At 29.4% G+C, this 19,101-nt stretch overlaps 1 protein-coding gene and 1 non-coding gene across 15 annotated transcripts; one reads left to right on the top strand and one right to left on the bottom strand.

Moving 5' to 3' along the window:
- The first annotated feature begins 7,091 nt into the window (after positions 1 to 7,091).
- Positions 7,092 to 18,333, top strand: LOC111309310 (protein NLP6-like). 14 transcript variants are annotated; one of them, XR_016331386.1, is made up of 6 exons: positions 7,092 to 7,428; positions 7,732 to 8,296; positions 8,499 to 8,546; positions 8,693 to 8,867; positions 8,999 to 10,176; positions 10,730 to 10,959. XR_016331386.1 is itself a non-coding variant. In XM_089750560.1 (5 exons), exons 2-5 carry the CDS (start codon positions 8,003 to 8,005, stop codon positions 18,002 to 18,004), a joined length of 447 nt encoding a protein of 148 aa, XP_089606686.1. In that variant the 5' UTR covers positions 7,092 to 7,428; positions 7,732 to 8,002; the 3' UTR covers positions 18,005 to 18,333. The 14 variants fall into 14 exon arrangements, 2 of the variants coding, with proteins under 2 accessions (XP_089606686.1, XP_089606692.1); XR_016331395.1 differs by lacking the exon at positions 10,730 to 10,959 and adding an exon at positions 17,528 to 17,950 and having other exon boundaries at positions 8,499 to 9,916; positions 10,111 to 10,176; XR_016331398.1 differs by lacking the exon at positions 10,730 to 10,959 and adding an exon at positions 17,528 to 17,950 and having other exon boundaries at positions 8,499 to 9,916; positions 10,114 to 10,176.
- Positions 13,237 to 13,343, bottom strand: LOC149520011 (small nucleolar RNA R71). Its single transcript, XR_016335628.1, has one exon. It is a non-coding gene; the product is annotated as a small nucleolar RNA R71 (small nucleolar RNA).
- Positions 18,334 to 19,101: the final 768 nt, after the last annotated feature.

Consider the following 19,101-nt stretch of genomic DNA (forward strand, 5'->3'; position numbering starts at 1 on the left):
AATCAATAGTGAAATTTGTGTAATCCAACTCTATGATTATGATATGTACTTATTGTAAGTTCTATTGGAACCAAACTTCATTTTATATCAGTTTGTTTGATAAGAATTGCCTTTAGAATATCAATTTTTTTTAATAGTTCAACTTTGGATCTTTGGTTTGGTTTTTTTATTTTCTTTGATGTTGAACTTTGTGATTGTAAGTGGCTAGATGTTTATTGATTGAGCCATTTCCTAAATCACCTCTAAATGAACAAGCTGGCAGGATGCTACTTGAAAATTATGAGGAATGGTGATCAAAGTAATTCCCTATGTATGCTTAAAAGATAGTAATTTTGGTTGCTTAACATCTAATATATTTAGATTATCATGGTAATTTTAGTTATTTTGCTTAGTTTCTACAGATTATCATGGGAATTTTTCATACAACATGTTAGTTTTCATGTCTTTAATTATGCTATAAACATAAGTTTGAAAAGTATTAATTAACATTTTGGATTGCATGTGAGTTTTATCTTTTATAAGTGTATTTCTCTGTACTTAAGTAGTTGTCTACTATATATGTACGTTTTTGATCTAGGTGTATTTTCTTTCATTCTCCAATTTAGTCTACCTTTTAAAATCTGTCAATGAAGTATTATGTTTTTGTTGAGAAAAAAAAAGTAGTTATGCTCTATCATACATGATATATTTGTATTTCAAAAGTCTTTTTTAAAGTTCAACTATAATATGGTGATCTTACAAACAAAAATAAGGTCAAGATTTTGATGTAATTTTATGCACTTATAGGTCCAAGGTTTGTAATAGAACTTATAATCTATCGTAATATTTTTTTTGTTCTGAATGCTTGCCTCTTTCTTAAATGGAATAAGCAGACAAAAACTAATAGTTTATGGATTGGGTAAAAAGCTTTTGGAAGAGCTTGCTTATACATAGGTATGTTTATTGCCTAGGCTTTTTTATGTATATAAAAATGTAGTTTTGCATTATTTCTTTTATGTTAGATCATTACTAAGGTTTTAAGTTTGAATAATTTCTATAGCTTTAAAATTAAATTTTCTTCTGTGTTGATTAATGCATTTTTTAAAATTGATTTTTTATTTCTCTATTTTTCAAGTTAGTACTAAAAGCTTTTATTAGCGCCGCAATTGATGACATTTATAGGTTCTTACTTTTTTTTTTTCATGTGTAGGTAATTAATTTTTTTGTAATATTGATTGCTATATTTTTTTCTTCAAAGTTATGATCTTTTTTTTTTCTTTTTGATGCTATTTGTAATGCGATACAGGTTTTCAGTTACCATAGTATATTTTTTTATGGATCTTTTTTTTTTGTGTTCAAAATTTATTTACAACATAGTACAATATTTTCTTATTTTTCCCTTTTAGGTTTCTTTGTCAATACGAGTTAACTAGAACTATCAGTTTTTTTATTAACTATTAAGTATGAACTATCATTATAAATTAACATGTATAACAAATTTTCTATAATAAGAATTTTAGTAAATTTTGAGCATTCATGATATCACGCAACTTGATTTGATTGTCTTATATTATTACTATTTTCATTCATAATTATTTTAAGAGATTAATTAAGAAAAGTTATGACATAGTATGGAATAGAGATGAGGTGTAACTTTCTTATAGAATTAAGGCAAGCTGTTTATTTTTTTGGTTCTAAGGAGCTATTAGATGCACATGACAAACAAAAATGTATCTTTGTTATCTTTTGATATCATATATATAAATGCTTCATTCTTTTTTAATGATATATCTCTTTATATATGTTATTTTTATTTTATTTTTGTTATTAATATTTTGTTGCTAGAGCTAAAAGCATGAAGAGTTGTTTTTGTATAATTTTTGTTATTTATTTGTCCTGAATAAGCTTAAGAGATTGTGTTTTGTAAATTTGATTTTAACTTAGTTTTTTTTTTCTTCTATAGGTTGCTCACTCATTTTTTTCTAACAAAGTTCTATAAATGCATTTTGTTTAAATCACCATGAAAAGGTATGCTTGAGATTTTAATTTTTCTATATAACTTTGTATCCATACTGCTTTATTTGGGCCACTTATGTAGTTATCTACCTATTCTTTCATGGTTAAATATTTTCATTGGTCATACTAGTATTTTAAATAAGATGAATTTATTCTAGATTTTTCATGACCTAATTTAACAATCTTGCTATTAAGGCAATAGCTTGCAATATTTACAATAAAAATAATAATTTGTATGCATTCATGTTCAACTCTTTCTTTGAAGCATATACATCCACATATATATATTCCAAAAATATTGCATTCTTCATATCTTTTTGAATTTAAATATTATCATGAGTAGCAACATGCTAATATCTGTATAAAAGTTTAAGGACTGTTTAAATTTTGAATGGTTACATTTTTAATTCACAATAGATTATGATTGTTAATGAATCATTTTATTATTTTTTATTATATCCACTTACTTTAGTAATGTAGAATTTCATGATAAAATATTTGTCATTTTTTATTAAATAACTTCATGATGTAGTTAGGTTCAAATCTAGTTGTAATAAATTTTCTCACTAGGGTTTCTAATTCTCACATGAGGAGAAGAGATGTGGTAATTGATCTCATCCTAAATTAGACAATATGTTTCCATTAATTGATTTTTAGTCCAATTTTTTCATTGTATTTATTGACCTTTATATCACAAATACTTCAAAAAAAAAATGTGCTAATGTTTCTATTAAAATTTTTTTTTTCATACATTAAAACTATAAAATAAAATAAAATGTATATAAAAAATAATTTAGTAATATAATATACTTTTAAATTAATATTTTTAATTGTAAATATATTATTATTAGTTTTTTATAAAATTATTATTTGATATAAAAATAATTACAGTAAATTTCAATAAACTATTAACTCATAAATGTTAAAAATATAACGTTGTATTTACATTCTAATGTTTATTTTACTATTGATCTTAATCTCATTGTTATTATACTAAATCTTTTAATTATAGTAATTAATCTCACCATTACTATAAATTTTAATTTCATTGGAACCAATCTCTTCATCCATTTAAATGGATCCTTAATTAGTTTACTAATTATGTGCCTTTAGTTTGGAATAAAATTAGGTTTGATTAAATTATTTAATGAATAAAATTTTGAATGATTGTATCCATGTGGGAAAATATGTATTGAAAACATTTAAAAAAACTAAATTTAAATCAATACAATTAGATTAAAGTAGTCCACTAGTCTTTTTTATGCAATTTACAGCCACCTCACGTTAGAATTACTTATGATTTGAGGTTTAGTGGTCGAAGTTAAAGTGGGGTAAATTATGAAAGGAATGTTAGGTAAGGCTAAAAAAATCATTTTTAGTTGACTGTTCCTTTTGGTAGAGAAATTTGAAAATTTGGGTTGTGGTTAAGCACAAATCAGATAGGTCCCACAATCATGACAATATGATGAAGAAAAAGTATTCTTCACTGCTTTAGTGATGATGTGTCTATGTCAAAATTTTGCTTTGTTTCTTTCTCTTTCCTTTCCCAATTTCTTTAATCTCTATCTCACGTTTAATTGTTTTTGGTTAGCTCCATTCCAATATATAAAATAAATAAAATTTGCCCACTATATTTCAATTTAAAGCACATCAAATTTGACATTTAAAATGATTTTAAGGTTAAAAATTTCTATATAATAATTCACACATAATTAAACAATGATCTATCTTGATAATGACTTAAAATATTAGGCTAAAAACTACTTAACAAAATTCATTATTATAAAAAAAATGATAGCATTAAAAATTATTATATTTTTATATCATAAAGTGAAAAATGTATATTAAGATATATTATATTTTGAGATTAATTCTATAAAAAATTATAAATATAAACAAAAACCTTGACGAAGTGGGAGCCAAAACATATTATATAATAAATATATATGTATGATACAACGAACACAATCACTTAATTTTATTTGCATATATCTTTGGACAATCTTAAAAATCACTACCAAATAAAATTACAAGATATGCTCGGTCAAAGATATAGCAAGATGTTTGGTCCATTTGAAGACGTCCAAGTCTCAAAATAATTAGCTTAAATCGAGAAGATACATTATAATAAAAAATAAATTAATTGTTTACTTACAAACAAACTATAATAAGTTAAAGATTAATTAAGGAAAGATTCCTCAAGACATAAACTGCAAACTATATGATCATTTGAGAGAAAAAAAAGTTATAATCATACATTGTAGACATCTAATTTTATTAGGAACAATTTGGGTTTGTTTAAATTTTTAACTTGATTTGGACATTGCGATTTGAATATATTTTGAGCATTTTAATTGGATATATTTTATTGGGCTATTTGGGCTTTATTGTTTTAAATTATTTTTTGTATGTGTTAAGGTCTAATCTAATTCAATTTGGGTTAATTCAAAATTGGATCAAGTCTAAGATCAAATTTTAAAGCCCATAATTTGGAAATCCGATATTCGATTTTAATGCCCAATTAATTAAAGAAAAAACAAAAAAATTAAAAAAAAAAGAAATTTTGCAAAAAAAGATAGGGTTAGTTGCCATGGTAGCTTTTTTTTCATTCCTTTCCCTGAATTGCTACTCGTTTCCAACATTGCATTTTTTCCCTCCCAATTTACCTTACTAACCTTTTAATATGAACTAATCAAACCAGCTCTGTAACCACAAAATATAGCATTACACCACATGAAAGTTGCAGCATCCATTACTACAACAAGAGTCCAAAAAATCTCAACTCCCAATTAGAGATTTTCATCTTATTAGAGGATTGATTCTATAAGGAAACCAAGAATTTTGCAAAAAGGGGTTCACACAATAGGAGAAAGCAAAAATCCAAATTGATTTGGCCTTCACTAACCCTCTACCAGTCGATCGCAAGACTAAGACCCTTCTTATCACCACTGCTGCCTCTTTCTAAAAATAGAACCCTCTTGAAAAATCCTAACACAAAATGAAGTTGCTAGCCTTGCCCATCATTTCTTACTACCACTATCAGCCTCACCTTCTTCCAAACTTCATCTTAACATTGGCCTCCATAAACTCAACTCGCCACTAGTAAACAACCACCAAACAGTATCTAAATTTCACCTACCCTTGTTTCTCATTCTATCCACTATCAAGACCACCCCATGCCAACCCCTACTATCACCTAAACCACCCTAAAACCATCACTTTTAGCACACACTAGCAATATTTGATAACACCTAAAAGTAGTATTTTTATATGCAAACATTGGTGCTAAACTTTAAATTTTTATCAAAATTTAGTGTTTTAATGCTATTTTTTTATTTTAGGGTTTAAAGCATATGGATGAGGAAAGCATCTAATCCATGCATGAAGGTGCATATTCAGCCATACAAGATCAAGGGTTAGTTGAATCTCATTGGTTCAAGGACATTCAACCATGCAATCAAAGAGGAATTTTACATGTACATAGGCTCTCAAATCATCCTTTATTTAGCCAAAACAAGATTGAAGACTTTAACTTGCACTAAGACTTGTTTATATGGCCAAGAGAGGAATTTACATCCATGAAGGACTTCTACACCATTTGGCCCTATTTATTTTTTAAGAAGATTTCATGCAAATTTAAATGCACAAGGACTTTCCCCATGCGGCCAAAAAAAGTTTGAATTTTATCATGACTATTTTGCTTAGCATTGAAAACTTTCAAGCTACCATAGACTTCACCTTATTTGGCCAAAAGTGTTTGTGTTTGATATGGATTTTTTTGCTCATCTTTTTGAATATTTACAAGCTACATCCTAAGAGTTTGGATAAGAATCAATTACATTGTCTTGAATCCTACCTTAGCAAAACCTATGAGGAAATTGCATCAAGATTATATCAAGCAAATATCACATGGTCAAGATTGCTTCCCAAGACACCCATTTAGCTACACCTTTTCAAGAAGCAAGAGTTTCATTCAGTCAAAGCACTTTGAAGATGAAGATAAGCACTACAATAAATTTGACAATTTGTGATGCTTTTTATAAGTGACGTATTATATTTCGTCATGCAAAGTATGTAAAAGATGACAAATAATATATTTCGTCACACTTTTATATTTTTTTTGGATATTTGATATGATGATATAATGATATATAAAATCCTCACATGATAACATCACTAAAATCTTGTTGCGATAAATTTTTTTATGACGTTTTGAATTTTAGGTGACAATATAATTTTGTTACCAATTTAAAATGTTATTTGTAATGAATTTTTTAATAGATTTTAGGTGACATTATTAATTTTTATGATAAACTAAACACTCTAGTTAACTATTAATGACATTGTAATTTTGTCATATCAATATATGGTGTTATATGACAATAACATAAATGTCACAAACTTTTATCATCAAATTTATTTTGCAAGAAATTTTTTTGTGACGTTTTGGATTTTAAGTGATACTATAAATTTGTCATCAATTTAAAATTTTATCTGTAACGAATTTTTTTAATAGATTTTAGGTGAAGTTATTAATTTTTATCACAAATTTAACACATTAGTTAACTATAAATGACATTACAAATTTTTTTGTGATGTTTTGGATTTTAGGTGACGTATTAAATTTGTCACAAATTTAAAATTTTATTTGTGATAAATTTTTTTTGATAAGTTTAAAATTTTATCAAATAATAACAAAAAAATAAACTCATAATTCTAAAAATTAAAATTCAAATCTTAACAATCTTAAATAAAAAGAAAATTTTATAATGACAATCCATTCCTAACATTTTTATTAAATCTACAGTCATGATTTCTTCAAAAAAAATTAGTGTGATATAACAAGTATTTAACATTATTTTTATTTTATATTTTTTATACTCTTACTTTACGATTCAATGATTCATAAATTTATAATATATATATATATATTACCTACATTTATCATTTTTAATTTTATTTGGTACAAATATATTTAATTTGTTATTAATATCCATAAAAATATTTTAATTAAAGTTTTTTCTAAACTATACCATTTAAAATGGTATATGCTTTTATTATATTTTTCATACTCCCTCCGAAACCCATAATAACAATCTCATGGGTTATTTTGCCAAAACCGTCTCACCTCCTATTCTCTTTTACCCTCCTCTCTGGCTTTTTGCCAAATCGATTAACTGAGTAGAAGCCACTCTCTAATGTTAATCAAGTAGAAGCAAGTGTCCAAAAGCAATTTGGCCGACGTTGATCGACTAACAATCCAAAATTTGTATTCCAAAATCACTCTCCAAAAACTATTTGTTTAATTTTAGGGTTTACCCAAAAAAATATTTGTTAATCGTTGGTTTTGGGCTTTGCCCCATAAGCTAAGCCCCAATAATTGGGACAGGAATATTCTGCCGCCGCTCGTGCCGGCTCATCTGGCCCCCACCGGTTACGATCTTTTTCCTTTTTAACTTGATAAGTTTGCAAGTGATTTCTTCCTTTACGTTGATTTGTTTATATGCTTTTTTTTTTGTTAGCTTTGGGTTGCTTTTTTGTCAAGTTTTTCTGAGTTGAATTAGCTGTTTCCTTTTGGGTGTTTTATGTTTTAATTGGTTGGTTTGGAGCACCTGAATTTTTATAATTTTCTGGTCTTAGTCTATATCCTCATACTAGAAACTATACCTGTGTAATTGAGTAGAGCATCTGTTGTTTAACTGACTTGATTTGTATTTTAAATTGTACTATATGCAGGTACTTCCAATCCGGTAAATGAAAATCCAAAGGAGGACAATGATAATAGAGGACTGCCTTCTCCATTTTTGGGACTGCTGCCCCTTGAGAACCCAGATAGTTATTGTGTAATTAAACAGAGGATGGCTCAGGCATTGTGCTACTTCAAAGAATCAACTGAACAACATGTTCTAGCTCAGGTTTGGGCACCCGTAAAAAGTGGGGGTCGTTAACAACTTCGAGGCAACCCTTTGTCCTTGATCCGCATTGCAATGGACTACATCAGTATAGGATGGTTTCTTTGATGTACATGTTTTCTGTGGATGGAGAGAGTGGTGAACAGCTAGGACTTCCTGGCCGTGTTTTCTGGAAGAAATTACCAGAATGGAGTTCAAATGTACAGTACTATTCCAGCAGAGAGTATTCACGGCTTGATCATGCTCTGCATTACAATGTCCAGGGAGCCTTGGCGTTGCCAGTCTTTGAACCTTTTAGACAGTCCTGTGTTGGTGTACTTGAACTCATAATGACTTCACAGAAGATTAACTATGCACCTGAGGTTGATAAAGTATGCAAAGCACTTGAGGTTGGGTTTCTTTCCCTTTCCCATACATCCAGCCTTATATTATTATCTTATTTTGATTAGTGCGAAATCATCAATCCATTCCTTGGGAACTTTTTTGGAGAACCTTTTTTTCTTGCATTCTTAAGCATTGATTCTTAGCAAATATTTGTAGTTTTAAAATGCCGTAAGATTCCTCAGTCACTTGATTTCAGTTCTTATGCAGGCATTGAATCTGAAAAGTTTAGAAATATTGGATCATCCAAGCACTGAGGTGAGCTTCAAAAGTATTTTTTTTTTTGAAGAGAACTTTAGCTGGTTGATTGAAGTAATAATCAAGCAAAGAGAAGAAATATATATCAGATTCTGTCAGACAAAGCAGTCTTTTTTATGGTTTTTAGCATTGGCCTTCAAAAAAAGGTGGCTGCAGTGATGTTGTTAGCCTTTGTAAGAGCATATAGGAGTCTATGCCTCGAAGGAATTCAGATATACACTGCAAATGCTTTGATAGATTGATGAAAGTGGGAATGAGTATCAGGCTGGTGTCCAAGAAATGAAGTAGCGGTGACACATGCAAAAGGGAACAAAACAAGCTGTAAGAGGCCATTCAACTTGAATAGTAGCCCAGTATCCATGTGATGATAGGGCAAAAAGCCTGAAACTGTGGGTTTATTCTGCACGTTTTCATTCATCTAGAAATTTTATTTTTTTTCCTGTATCTACCAGGCTGAAGATTTGTTGAAGAAAAATAGGCATACACTTTTGGAAACTGGAAAGGCCTCAGAGGATGCTTGGATGGAAAAGTCATCAGGCCAATGGTAAATGAACTTGAGTTCATTGGGTAAGAACTGGATGAAGTAATTGGATAACCAATGGACAGAAGCCAATAATTCCTGGTTTTGTTATATTGTTTCACTCAAGTTGAAAATTTAAGTCTATAGTAAGAGCTTGGAGCTTGTAATTTTGTTCAAGGAAGATGATTTGCATATAGGATTAACCTATATATACACGGTGTCAAGTTCGTTGATTTTGCTGGCAAATGGGATAATTGAAGCAAAGTCTTAAGCATTAATTTCAAGCAAAATTTGCGGCTTTGCTTTGGAATAACTCTTCCATATAATATTCCATGGAAAAGCAAATATGAAGATGATAAAGACAGGCACTTTATTGTTTGTTTAAGACCATAAATCCAAACTAACTAGATTTTTGTCTCATTGTTCTTAAAATGACAGGGACAAGAAGGTGAGAAGATGGCTCATTTCTGTCTGCTGATATAGTGGAAAAAAAAGGGGGCATTTATAGAGTTCTTTGACTAGTTTACTATTGATGATTTTGTTGAAAATAGTATGTTTATATGTATATACAAACATTCAGAAAAGGCTGTCCTATTTAAAGGGACAAACATTCTACAATTACTTAGTTGTGCAACTTGAGCTACGAACATTTCCTTTTACACACCCTTAGATAATTTTTGTTTTGACTCATGTCTACATTGAAACTATTGCTTAAGGATGATTCTATTTTTATTCGTTATTATTAAACGATTGAAGCAGTAGCGTGCATGGTCATTATCTTTCCTTTTCATTTGTAGGAGAAGTTTTTTAAGATATTGATCTCTTTCTTCCAGACAAAGTGGGTCTTAAGGTATTATGCAGATTTGATGAGTCTTATTTAGGATTATTTTGTTACCTAACTGACATGGTTTGTTTAAGTAGAATTGAGCAGTTGAACTGAATACAAATTTGTTTCAATATTGGAATCTGTTACAAATCTGTTTTTTTATTTGGTTTGGTTATGAAGTAATCTAAACAGTCCCTAATTCTACTTTTGATGTGCAGCAGCGAATAAAAAAGAAAGTCTATCTTTGGCTTGGACCACTTGAAGATTGTCAAAAACAAAAACAAGTAAGAATTTTAATATAGTTTTGAGTTGCATTATTTCTTGTCAGCTGCTAACAAAATCCCTATGTGATGCACTAGCCTTAGGTTTTGTTAGAGCATACATATATATATACTGAATGAACCTTGATCCCTTTTACGTGCATGTTTAGGGAATAGGAATATTTCAATATGTAATGTTTAGGGCACATTATATATGTAGTTATACTAATTGGATTATAGTTGCTTGGTTTAGATTGAATTATTATGAATGTTTCACGTGCTTTGTGTCTAGAATGATGATTTATAATTAGGAAAGTGAAAGATTCATAGTAAAATTGAGATAATTTCTTTTTATGTTTAACGAAAAACATAGTACTAACTTCAACTTATTGTAAAGCTTGTTCTAGAATGACGATGCTGGGTTAATTGTTATGTTTATTAGATTCTAATATTTTTGTAAGTTGATTGGAATGTGAGTTATTGTATACTTTATTTTGATGGATCCTATGGTCTTGTTTTGTTTTGATCGTATTGTTTCTATTGTCATTTAATATTTGTTATTAATTATTTATTGCAGTTTCAAGTGATACAAACTCACAATCAACACAATCACCCTCGATACAAGAATTGTATCGAGAGATTAAAGATGTGCTTTTGATCACGAACTATTTCATAGTTTTAATACTCTTCGTTTTTTAGACAATATTATTTCTATATAATTTTAGAATTGATTTTAAAGAATGTACTATATTTAAAATCAATGCAAATATGTGGATGATAATTTATCATTTCTTCTTATTTATACAAGATTTTCTAAAAACAATATTAATTATATTAGATTATTCTAGAAAAATGACAGTTAGGATTTGTGACGTTCAATATTTTGTCACCATTATAAAAGAAATTTTTTTCAACATTAAAATGATTAATTTGTCATTTAAAAATATTTTCCATGACGATTATAGCATCGTCATATTCAACTAATGATATTTATTTTAGTGACGAAAATAAATTTGTAATTAGTGATGAATTTAATTGACATATATTTAATATATCGTCACCTAAATTAAACATTTTATGTATATTTAGTGACATGGAATTTTTTATGACTTATTTTATATAGGTAACGTTAATTGTGTCACTATTATTGTGATGATTTACCTTTCTTCATTGATATATTAGATTTTATCATTTATTTTGTGATGATTATAGCATTTAATGATCGTTTCTTTTCATATATAGCTGATGAAACCTAACATCACAAAAAAAAAAAAAAAAGCATAAGTTGGCGGTTGATTTATTATCACGTTTGACGTTATCTTACAATCATAGGTTACGTTAATTGTGTCACTAATATTATGATGATTTACCATTTGTCACTAATATATAAGCTTTTATAATTTATTTTTTGATGATTATAGCATTTAATGATTTTTTTTTTCATATATAGCTAACGAAACCTAACATTACAAAAAAATAAAGCATAAGGTGATATTTGATTTTATTGTCACTTTAGCTTCACAATAGTTGATGATATTTTGGTATCATCACATTCGACATTTAGCGACGGTGCAAAGCTAACAAATGTCATGACATTTAATCTTGTGTTACGAAATATATATGGTGACAAAAAATAAATATTTAGTGACATTATTCTATACCCTACTAATGGCTAAATTTATTGTTATCTCTTAGCATTTGATTTAAAATCAAACTCTTATAATTTTTATTTCTCTATGGTCGAACCCATTCTATAAATAGAGAGGCCATTCTCACTTGTTTCATTGTTCCATTCTTCTCCTCTCTTCTATCCTTTTCTTTTCTTAATTTTTCTTTAATTTAGTTTTTAGCTTAAGTGACAAATTTACCAATAACAAAAGTTTGTTTCTTTAAATTTTTTTCTTTAATTCAAAAAGTTCATTTTTCAAGATCTCATTTTCTTACTTTTGGTTTCAATTCTTGTTATTTTCTACTAACAAGTTTTTGGCATTCATTTTCTTTTCTCCTAATCTATTTAATTTCATACAACCTTTACTTTTTAAATTTTCTTTTATGCAAGATTAGTTTTGACCACACTTATATTCTTAGAAGCTTTTCATGCTAGAAATTGTGATCCCATTAGCCTTTTATTTTCGGCAATCTCAAGCTTTCATTATTTTCAAGTTTGCAATCATTATTTCCTTTTAGATCTTGTTTTGGCTTTTGTCTTTAGCTTACCAAGAGACTGTTGGATAAGTGAGATTTAAGCTTACATTACTTTTCTATTTTTTTATTTTGTAATCAACCTTGAATTTCATTTGTTTGGATATAAGATTTTAATATTTCAATTTTGGTACTTATGAATTACATAACAATTACAATCTATAGTCTTTTGGGAGATGATATTGGAACACTTTCATTTTTTTACTTGATCTGTGTATTGATAGGCTATACAAAAAGCAGCAATCAAGTTTTAGACGTCATTGCTAGGAATTAAAGTGTTGTTTTGAATATCAATAAGTATTTCTTAAACTTTTGTAATCTAAACTCTTTTACTTTTATTTGTTTTTATCTTTTTTTTTTTATATTTTCTTGCTTGCATGCATGAATCCATAAGTGTTGTTTTAGCTCCAATTGATCAAGAGCTTGAAAGGACTTTTAGAAAAAGAAGAAAAGAGCAATCAACACCACTTGCACCAACATTAATGGCTAATGCAAACAATAAACCTTAAAAAACTTTCAGGGATTATGCAGTTCCCAATTCTAATGGTTTTCGGATTTCAACCATCCATTATAAGGCCAGTCATTCGAGCAAACAATTTTGAGATCAAGTTTTCAATAATACAAATAGTCCACACTTCTATGTAGTTTGGAGGACTATTTAACGATGATCTTAACCTTCATTTTTCAAAAGTTCTTGAATTATGTGATACTTTTCATTATAATGGTATTTTTTATGATGCTATTCGATTACGATTTTTTCCTTTTTCTTTTAGAGACAAGGAAAATAGTTAGTTAACATCACTAACACTTAGCTCTATCACAACATGGGATGACTTGGTATGGAAATTTTTGGCAAAATTCTTTCCACAAGCCTAAACAACCAAACTTAGAAATGAAATCACCACATTCATGTAAATAGAAGGTGAAAAACTATATGATGCATGGGAAAGATGTTAGGAGTTGCAAAGGAAGTGCCCATATTATGGATTACCCTAATTGTTTCAGATCCAGATTTTCTATAATGGTCTTACATCATCCATGAGAACCATTTTGGACTTAGTTGCTAGAGGAGTAATCATGAGTAAGACTGCTGAAAAGGTCAATAAGCTAATTGAAGAAATGGTCGTTAACAGCAATCAATGGAGCATGGAGAAAAATATAAATAAGAAATCTACTGGTTTATTTGAAATTGATGCAATTACCTCAATAAATTTATAGTTAACCACCTTAACCAAAAATGTAGAAAAAGCCTTAGGTGCCCAATCCCAAACCAACCATGTGAATGAAATCCAAAGTCCCTTTGTTTCATGTAATATATGTGAATGACCTCATTCAAGCGAAAAATGTCAGTTTAGGATAAAACTTGTCCAATTTATCTAACAATCCAAGTTGAACTACAATCCATGTAGCAACACCTACAACCTTGGATGGTAAAACCACCCCAAATTTTCTTGGAATCAACCTAACCACCAATCCACCAACACCAAAAATAATAACTTTCACCTTAATCCATCAACTTACAATCAATCTCAAGAAAAAAAAAAGTTTTAAGGATATGTTAACCTAATTGATGCAAGCCAACAATGCCAATACTCAAAACCAAGCTGCATCAATCAAGAATATTGAAAACCAGATAGATTAACTAGCCCAAGCTATAGCCAACCACATTATAGGTATCTTACTCAGCAATATTGAGTCCAACCCTAAAAGACAAGACAAGAAAGCTTGTAATACTATCTGTTCATTGGGAGATGTTGGGATAGATGACTTTGATAAAAAGGATGATATCATGAATGAACCAATAGTGGTAAGCCTTCCTAGCTTTTTAAAATAACTTGAGGTAGATTTTATGAAAAAAGAGGATATATTGGAAGGTGAGGAACTATTAAGGTTTGGAAGAAAAATTTTGAAGGGTTTTGACCCAATGTCACTAGAGGCCTCTAAAAATATTGAACCTTACGAAAAAGATCTTAAAAAAAAAAATGTTGAGATGGACTATGAAGAGAATTTTGAAGAATATGTTGAAAGATTTGTTGAAGAAGGTCAGATGCTATTGTAAATGGGAAGAGCACTACTAGAAAGCATTCAACTTGAGCTTGATGAGGTAGTTTAAGAGGAGTCAAATCAAGAGGAAGTAGTTCAAGAAAAGGAGATACAAAAGGAAGCTTAAGTAAGGCTAAGGATGAGCGTAAGAATGTCTACTTACAGACAATGTTTTAACGTAACACCACTTATTTTAAGGCCTATTCTAAATGGGCTGCTTAAGTAATTAAAGAAGGCCACATTTGTGGAAAATTATATCCCTAAACTTCAACAACTCTTGCTAAAAAAATAAAAAGATCTAAGGAGTTTTACTATTTCTTATAGAGTTAGACATTTAAATTTTGATAAAACTTATTATGATTTTAGGTCTAACATAAACTTAATGCCTTTAAATGTTTTTATGTAGCTAGGGTGTAAAAAGTTAAAGCTTGTAAAATTCAACCTGAAATTTATTGACCACTCTACCATGCTACCGTAAGGGATGTTGGAAAATATGCTTGTAAAAGTTAGTAAGTATGCATTCAATATAGACTTTACTGTATTAGACATAGAGGATGATAAAGCTCCATTACTATTAGGTAAACCTTTTCTGTTAACTGTCAAAGCCTTAATTGATGTATACAACTCTAACATTACCCTCAGATTCAAAAACAATAAAATACAATTTGACTCAAAGGTATGGTATCCTTAGAGATGAAGATGATGTAAATGCAATAAGGTAAAGGAAAGCCTTAAAGATTCTAACTTAGTTGCTAAACCTCATAATCCCTTGTTACAAAACCACTTGGCAACCCCTGGCTCTAGTAATGCCAAACCCATTATGAACTCAAGTTCTGTTTATGTTATTCCAACTAGGAGAGTTAGTACACCTTCTAAGATTATTTTTGGTTGTGTCATTCCGTAAAGAAGGATGTAACAAAACACACTTTCTCTTAAAAGGATAAGATGATTTTGTTAGATTTAGGGATGGTCAAGCTTGACCAAAACTAGCTTTGTTTGAAAAGTTACTTAAATTTTACTTTTATGGTTTATGTTTTCTTTATCTTTATTAGGACATGTATGTTTTAATGTTTTTGTTTGAGTTTATTTTTGTAGGAATGAAGTGAAGCAATGAGGATATCTCATGCAAAAGATGATTCGATCCTAAAATGAATTTAATGAGTATTTCTTTTCCCTTGGTTTTAGTTGATTTGATTTGTTATAATGTTTGAAGTAAGTGTAGGAGGGAAAAAAATGGTTTTTTTAAACTTCTTTGAAAGTTTAACTTATTTTTGCTTTAAAACCAAATTGACATACCAGATTTCATTGATACACATGTCACGAGTTAAGAGTTAAGCTCTGAACTCACGCGGCTTCGGGATCCGAGCATTCACTCATCCGAGGTCTCAGATCAGCTTTCCTATCACGATTCACACCCTTATGAGGTTTATCCGTTTTGGCTCTCTTGGTCTCACGATTTTATCCTACAAAAGGTACCTCACAAGGAAGAGATGGTGTGAACTCTTTTATACCCCAGTGACCTTTCTTTTATATTCGATGTCAGATTCATGACTCCTCTTTAGGTCCGTGATATTTTTTTCTACCCAACCTCGTGATGCCTTTATTATGGAGGCTGATCATCCTGCCTACCTCTCTCGAGTCACTTGACGTGGATTGAAACTTATCACTGGTCGAGACTTAAGCTTCGAACTCGTAGATTTCGAGACCTGGGCATCCACTCATCCGGCGTTTTAGATTAGTTTACCTGTCACGGTTCACACCCTTGTGAGAAATTTTTCGCTCTGGCTCCTTGGCCTCACGGTTTTATCCTACAAAATATACCTTACAAGAAAGAGATGGGGTGAATCTTTTTATACGCAGTGACCTTTTATATTCGATGTGAGATTCAGAACTTCTCTTTAGGTCCGTAACACACACACTTAGTTAATTTTGCATAAGTTTTCAAAGAATGTCTTGAGTATGAAATTAAGTTAATTATGAGTATGGTGAAACTTGAAAGGAATTTTTTAGCATGTTTCTCTTTGGATATGATTTTTGTACATATGTTTTTTATTCTCTTTCAATGAAATGTTATGATTCTTGTGAAATTTTTATGAGATGTGGATTTGTATGAAAATTTGAGGATTTGAATAAGTGCTCTAGAATTCACCTACTCAATCTCAAGGTGAAATTCTATATTGTCTTTGACTCAAGAGATGATCTACCAATTTTTTAAACTGTTTAAGCCTTTTTTCAGCCCACCTTTTAATGATGCATCTTTAGTACCTATATTTTGAGCTTGCTATATTATTCTCTTTTCTTTGTTTATTTAGCAACATAATAAGCCCAATAAGCTTTTTCTTTGATTATTATCCCTTCTTTGTTTCTAACCCAATGTGCTTACTTATGTATTATGGACATTTTTATGTATTTGAGAAGAAAAGAGGTGCAAGGTTTGAAAAAAGAAAAAAAGCCAAATGCAAGGCAAAGCCTAATAAAGCTAAAAATGACTAAAGTTTAAAAAAAAAAAAGAGAAATGCCATGAATAAAGAATAAAGTGATATCTAAGAATTCAAAGTTTCAAAGTCCAAGAAATTTCAAAGAAAGTAAGCTAAGGGTTTTGAGCCTAAATTTTTTTTCCTACCTTAACCCAAGCTATACTTTACAAGCTTAAAAGATCTTTTGATCTTGAGTCAAGTATGTAAGTCTAACATTAATGGAGAGGAAAGCAAAAAGTGAACATATGAAGCCTATTCTATCTTTGAATTGAAATGTGATGAAATGTTTTACATTTTTTTTACTTGAATTATATGCATGAATTAAGGATTGAGTAATTCATAAATGTAAAAAGCATAAAATATTGAGAGCTTGTTTTTGAAAGAATTTTTGGTAACCCTATATTTATATTTAACTTTGTATTTTACAATAGTGCATGAAAGAAACTTTAGGTAATTTTGACTTTGTGAGTATGTATAGTGATTTTTAGTTATGTTGATTTGAAGATTTTGCTTTAAGACAAGTAAAGATTCAAGTGTGGAGGTGTGATAGTACCTAAAAATATAGTATTTTTACATGCAAAAATTGGTGCTAAATTTTAAATTTTATTTAAATTTTGGTGCTTTAATGCTTTTTTATTTTTTTATGATTTTAGGGTTTAAAGCCTATGGATGAGGAAACATGCAATTCATGCATAAAGGTGCATATTCAGCCATATAAGATCAAAGGTTAGCCAAACCTTATTGGTTTAAGACCATTCAACCATGCAATTAGATAGGAATTTTACATTTACATGGACTTTCAAGTCATCCTTGTATTCAACCAAAACAAGATCCAAGATTTCTACTTACACTAGGAATCTTTCATGTGGCCAAGAAAGGAATTTGCATCCATGAAGGATTCCTACACCATTTGGCCCTATCTGTTTTCGTAGAAGACTTCGTGCAAATTTAAATGCACAAGGATTTTTACCATGTGGCCAAAAAAAGTTTGAACTCTACCATGACTTTTTTGCTTAACATTGAAGAATTTTAAGCTATCATAGACTTTACCTTATTCGACCAAGAGTCTTTGTGTTTGAGATGGATTTTTTTGCTTATCTTTTTGAATATTTATAGGCTACATCCTATGAGTTTGGATAAGAATCAATTCCCTCGTCTTAAATCTTATTATAGTCGAACCTATGAGGAGATTGCATCAAAATTATATCAAGCAAAGATCACATGGCCAAATTGCTTCCCAAGACACCCATTCGGCTACACCTCTTCAAAAAGCAAGAGTCCTATTAGGTCAAAGCACTTTGAAGATAAAAATAAATCATATCTCTTAGCATTTGATTTAAATTCAAGCTATTGTAATTTTTATCCCACTATAACCGAACCTTTTATGTAAATAGAAGGCCATTCTCACTTGTTTCATCATTTCATTCTTCTCTTTTCTTCTTTTTTTGTTCTTAAATTTTTTTTAGTTTAGTTATTAGCTTAGGTGACAGATTTGCCAATGATAAAAGTTGTTTCTTTAAATTTTTTTCTATAATTCAAGAAGTATTCATTTTTCAAGCTCTTTTTTTCTTACTTTTGGTTTCAATTTTTGTTATTTTCTACTCGCAAGTTTTTGGCATTCACTTTCTTTTCTCTTAATTTATTTAATTTCAGGCAACCTTTGCTTTTTAAATTTTCTTTTATGTAAGATTAGTTTTGCCTACACTTATTTTTCTACAAGCTTTTAAGTTTCATGCTACAAATCTTGATCCCATTAGTCTTTTACTTTTGACAATCTTAAGCTTTCATTATTTTCAAGTTTGCAATCATTATTTCTTTTTAGATCTTATTTTGGCTTTTGTCTCTAGCTTATCAAATGACAGTTTTATAAATATGATTCAAGCCTACATTATTTTTCTATTTTCTTATTTTGTAATCATCCTTGAATTTCTTTTGTTTAGATATAAGATTTTAAGATTTCAACTTTGGTACTTGAGAACTACCCAACAATTACAATCTATAATCCTTTAGGAGACGATATTGGAATACTTTCATTTTATTACTTGATCTATACATTTCCAGACTATACAAAAAGCAACAATGAATCTCTCCACCACATAATTCACACCCAACTTACTGCACTTACCATAGTTTGGTTCACCTACCACCTAAGCTATGAAAAAACAAACACAAAAAACTAACTTGCCAGCCACATCTCCAATAGGAGAGCCACAGATGCAACATAAAG

This window comes from Durio zibethinus, chromosome 2 (assembly GCF_047325235.1).
Source record: "Durio zibethinus cultivar Kanyao isolate XHJ-2024 chromosome 2, ASM4732523v1, whole genome shotgun sequence".
Lineage (NCBI taxonomy): Eukaryota > Viridiplantae > Streptophyta > Magnoliopsida > Malvales > Malvaceae > Durio > Durio zibethinus.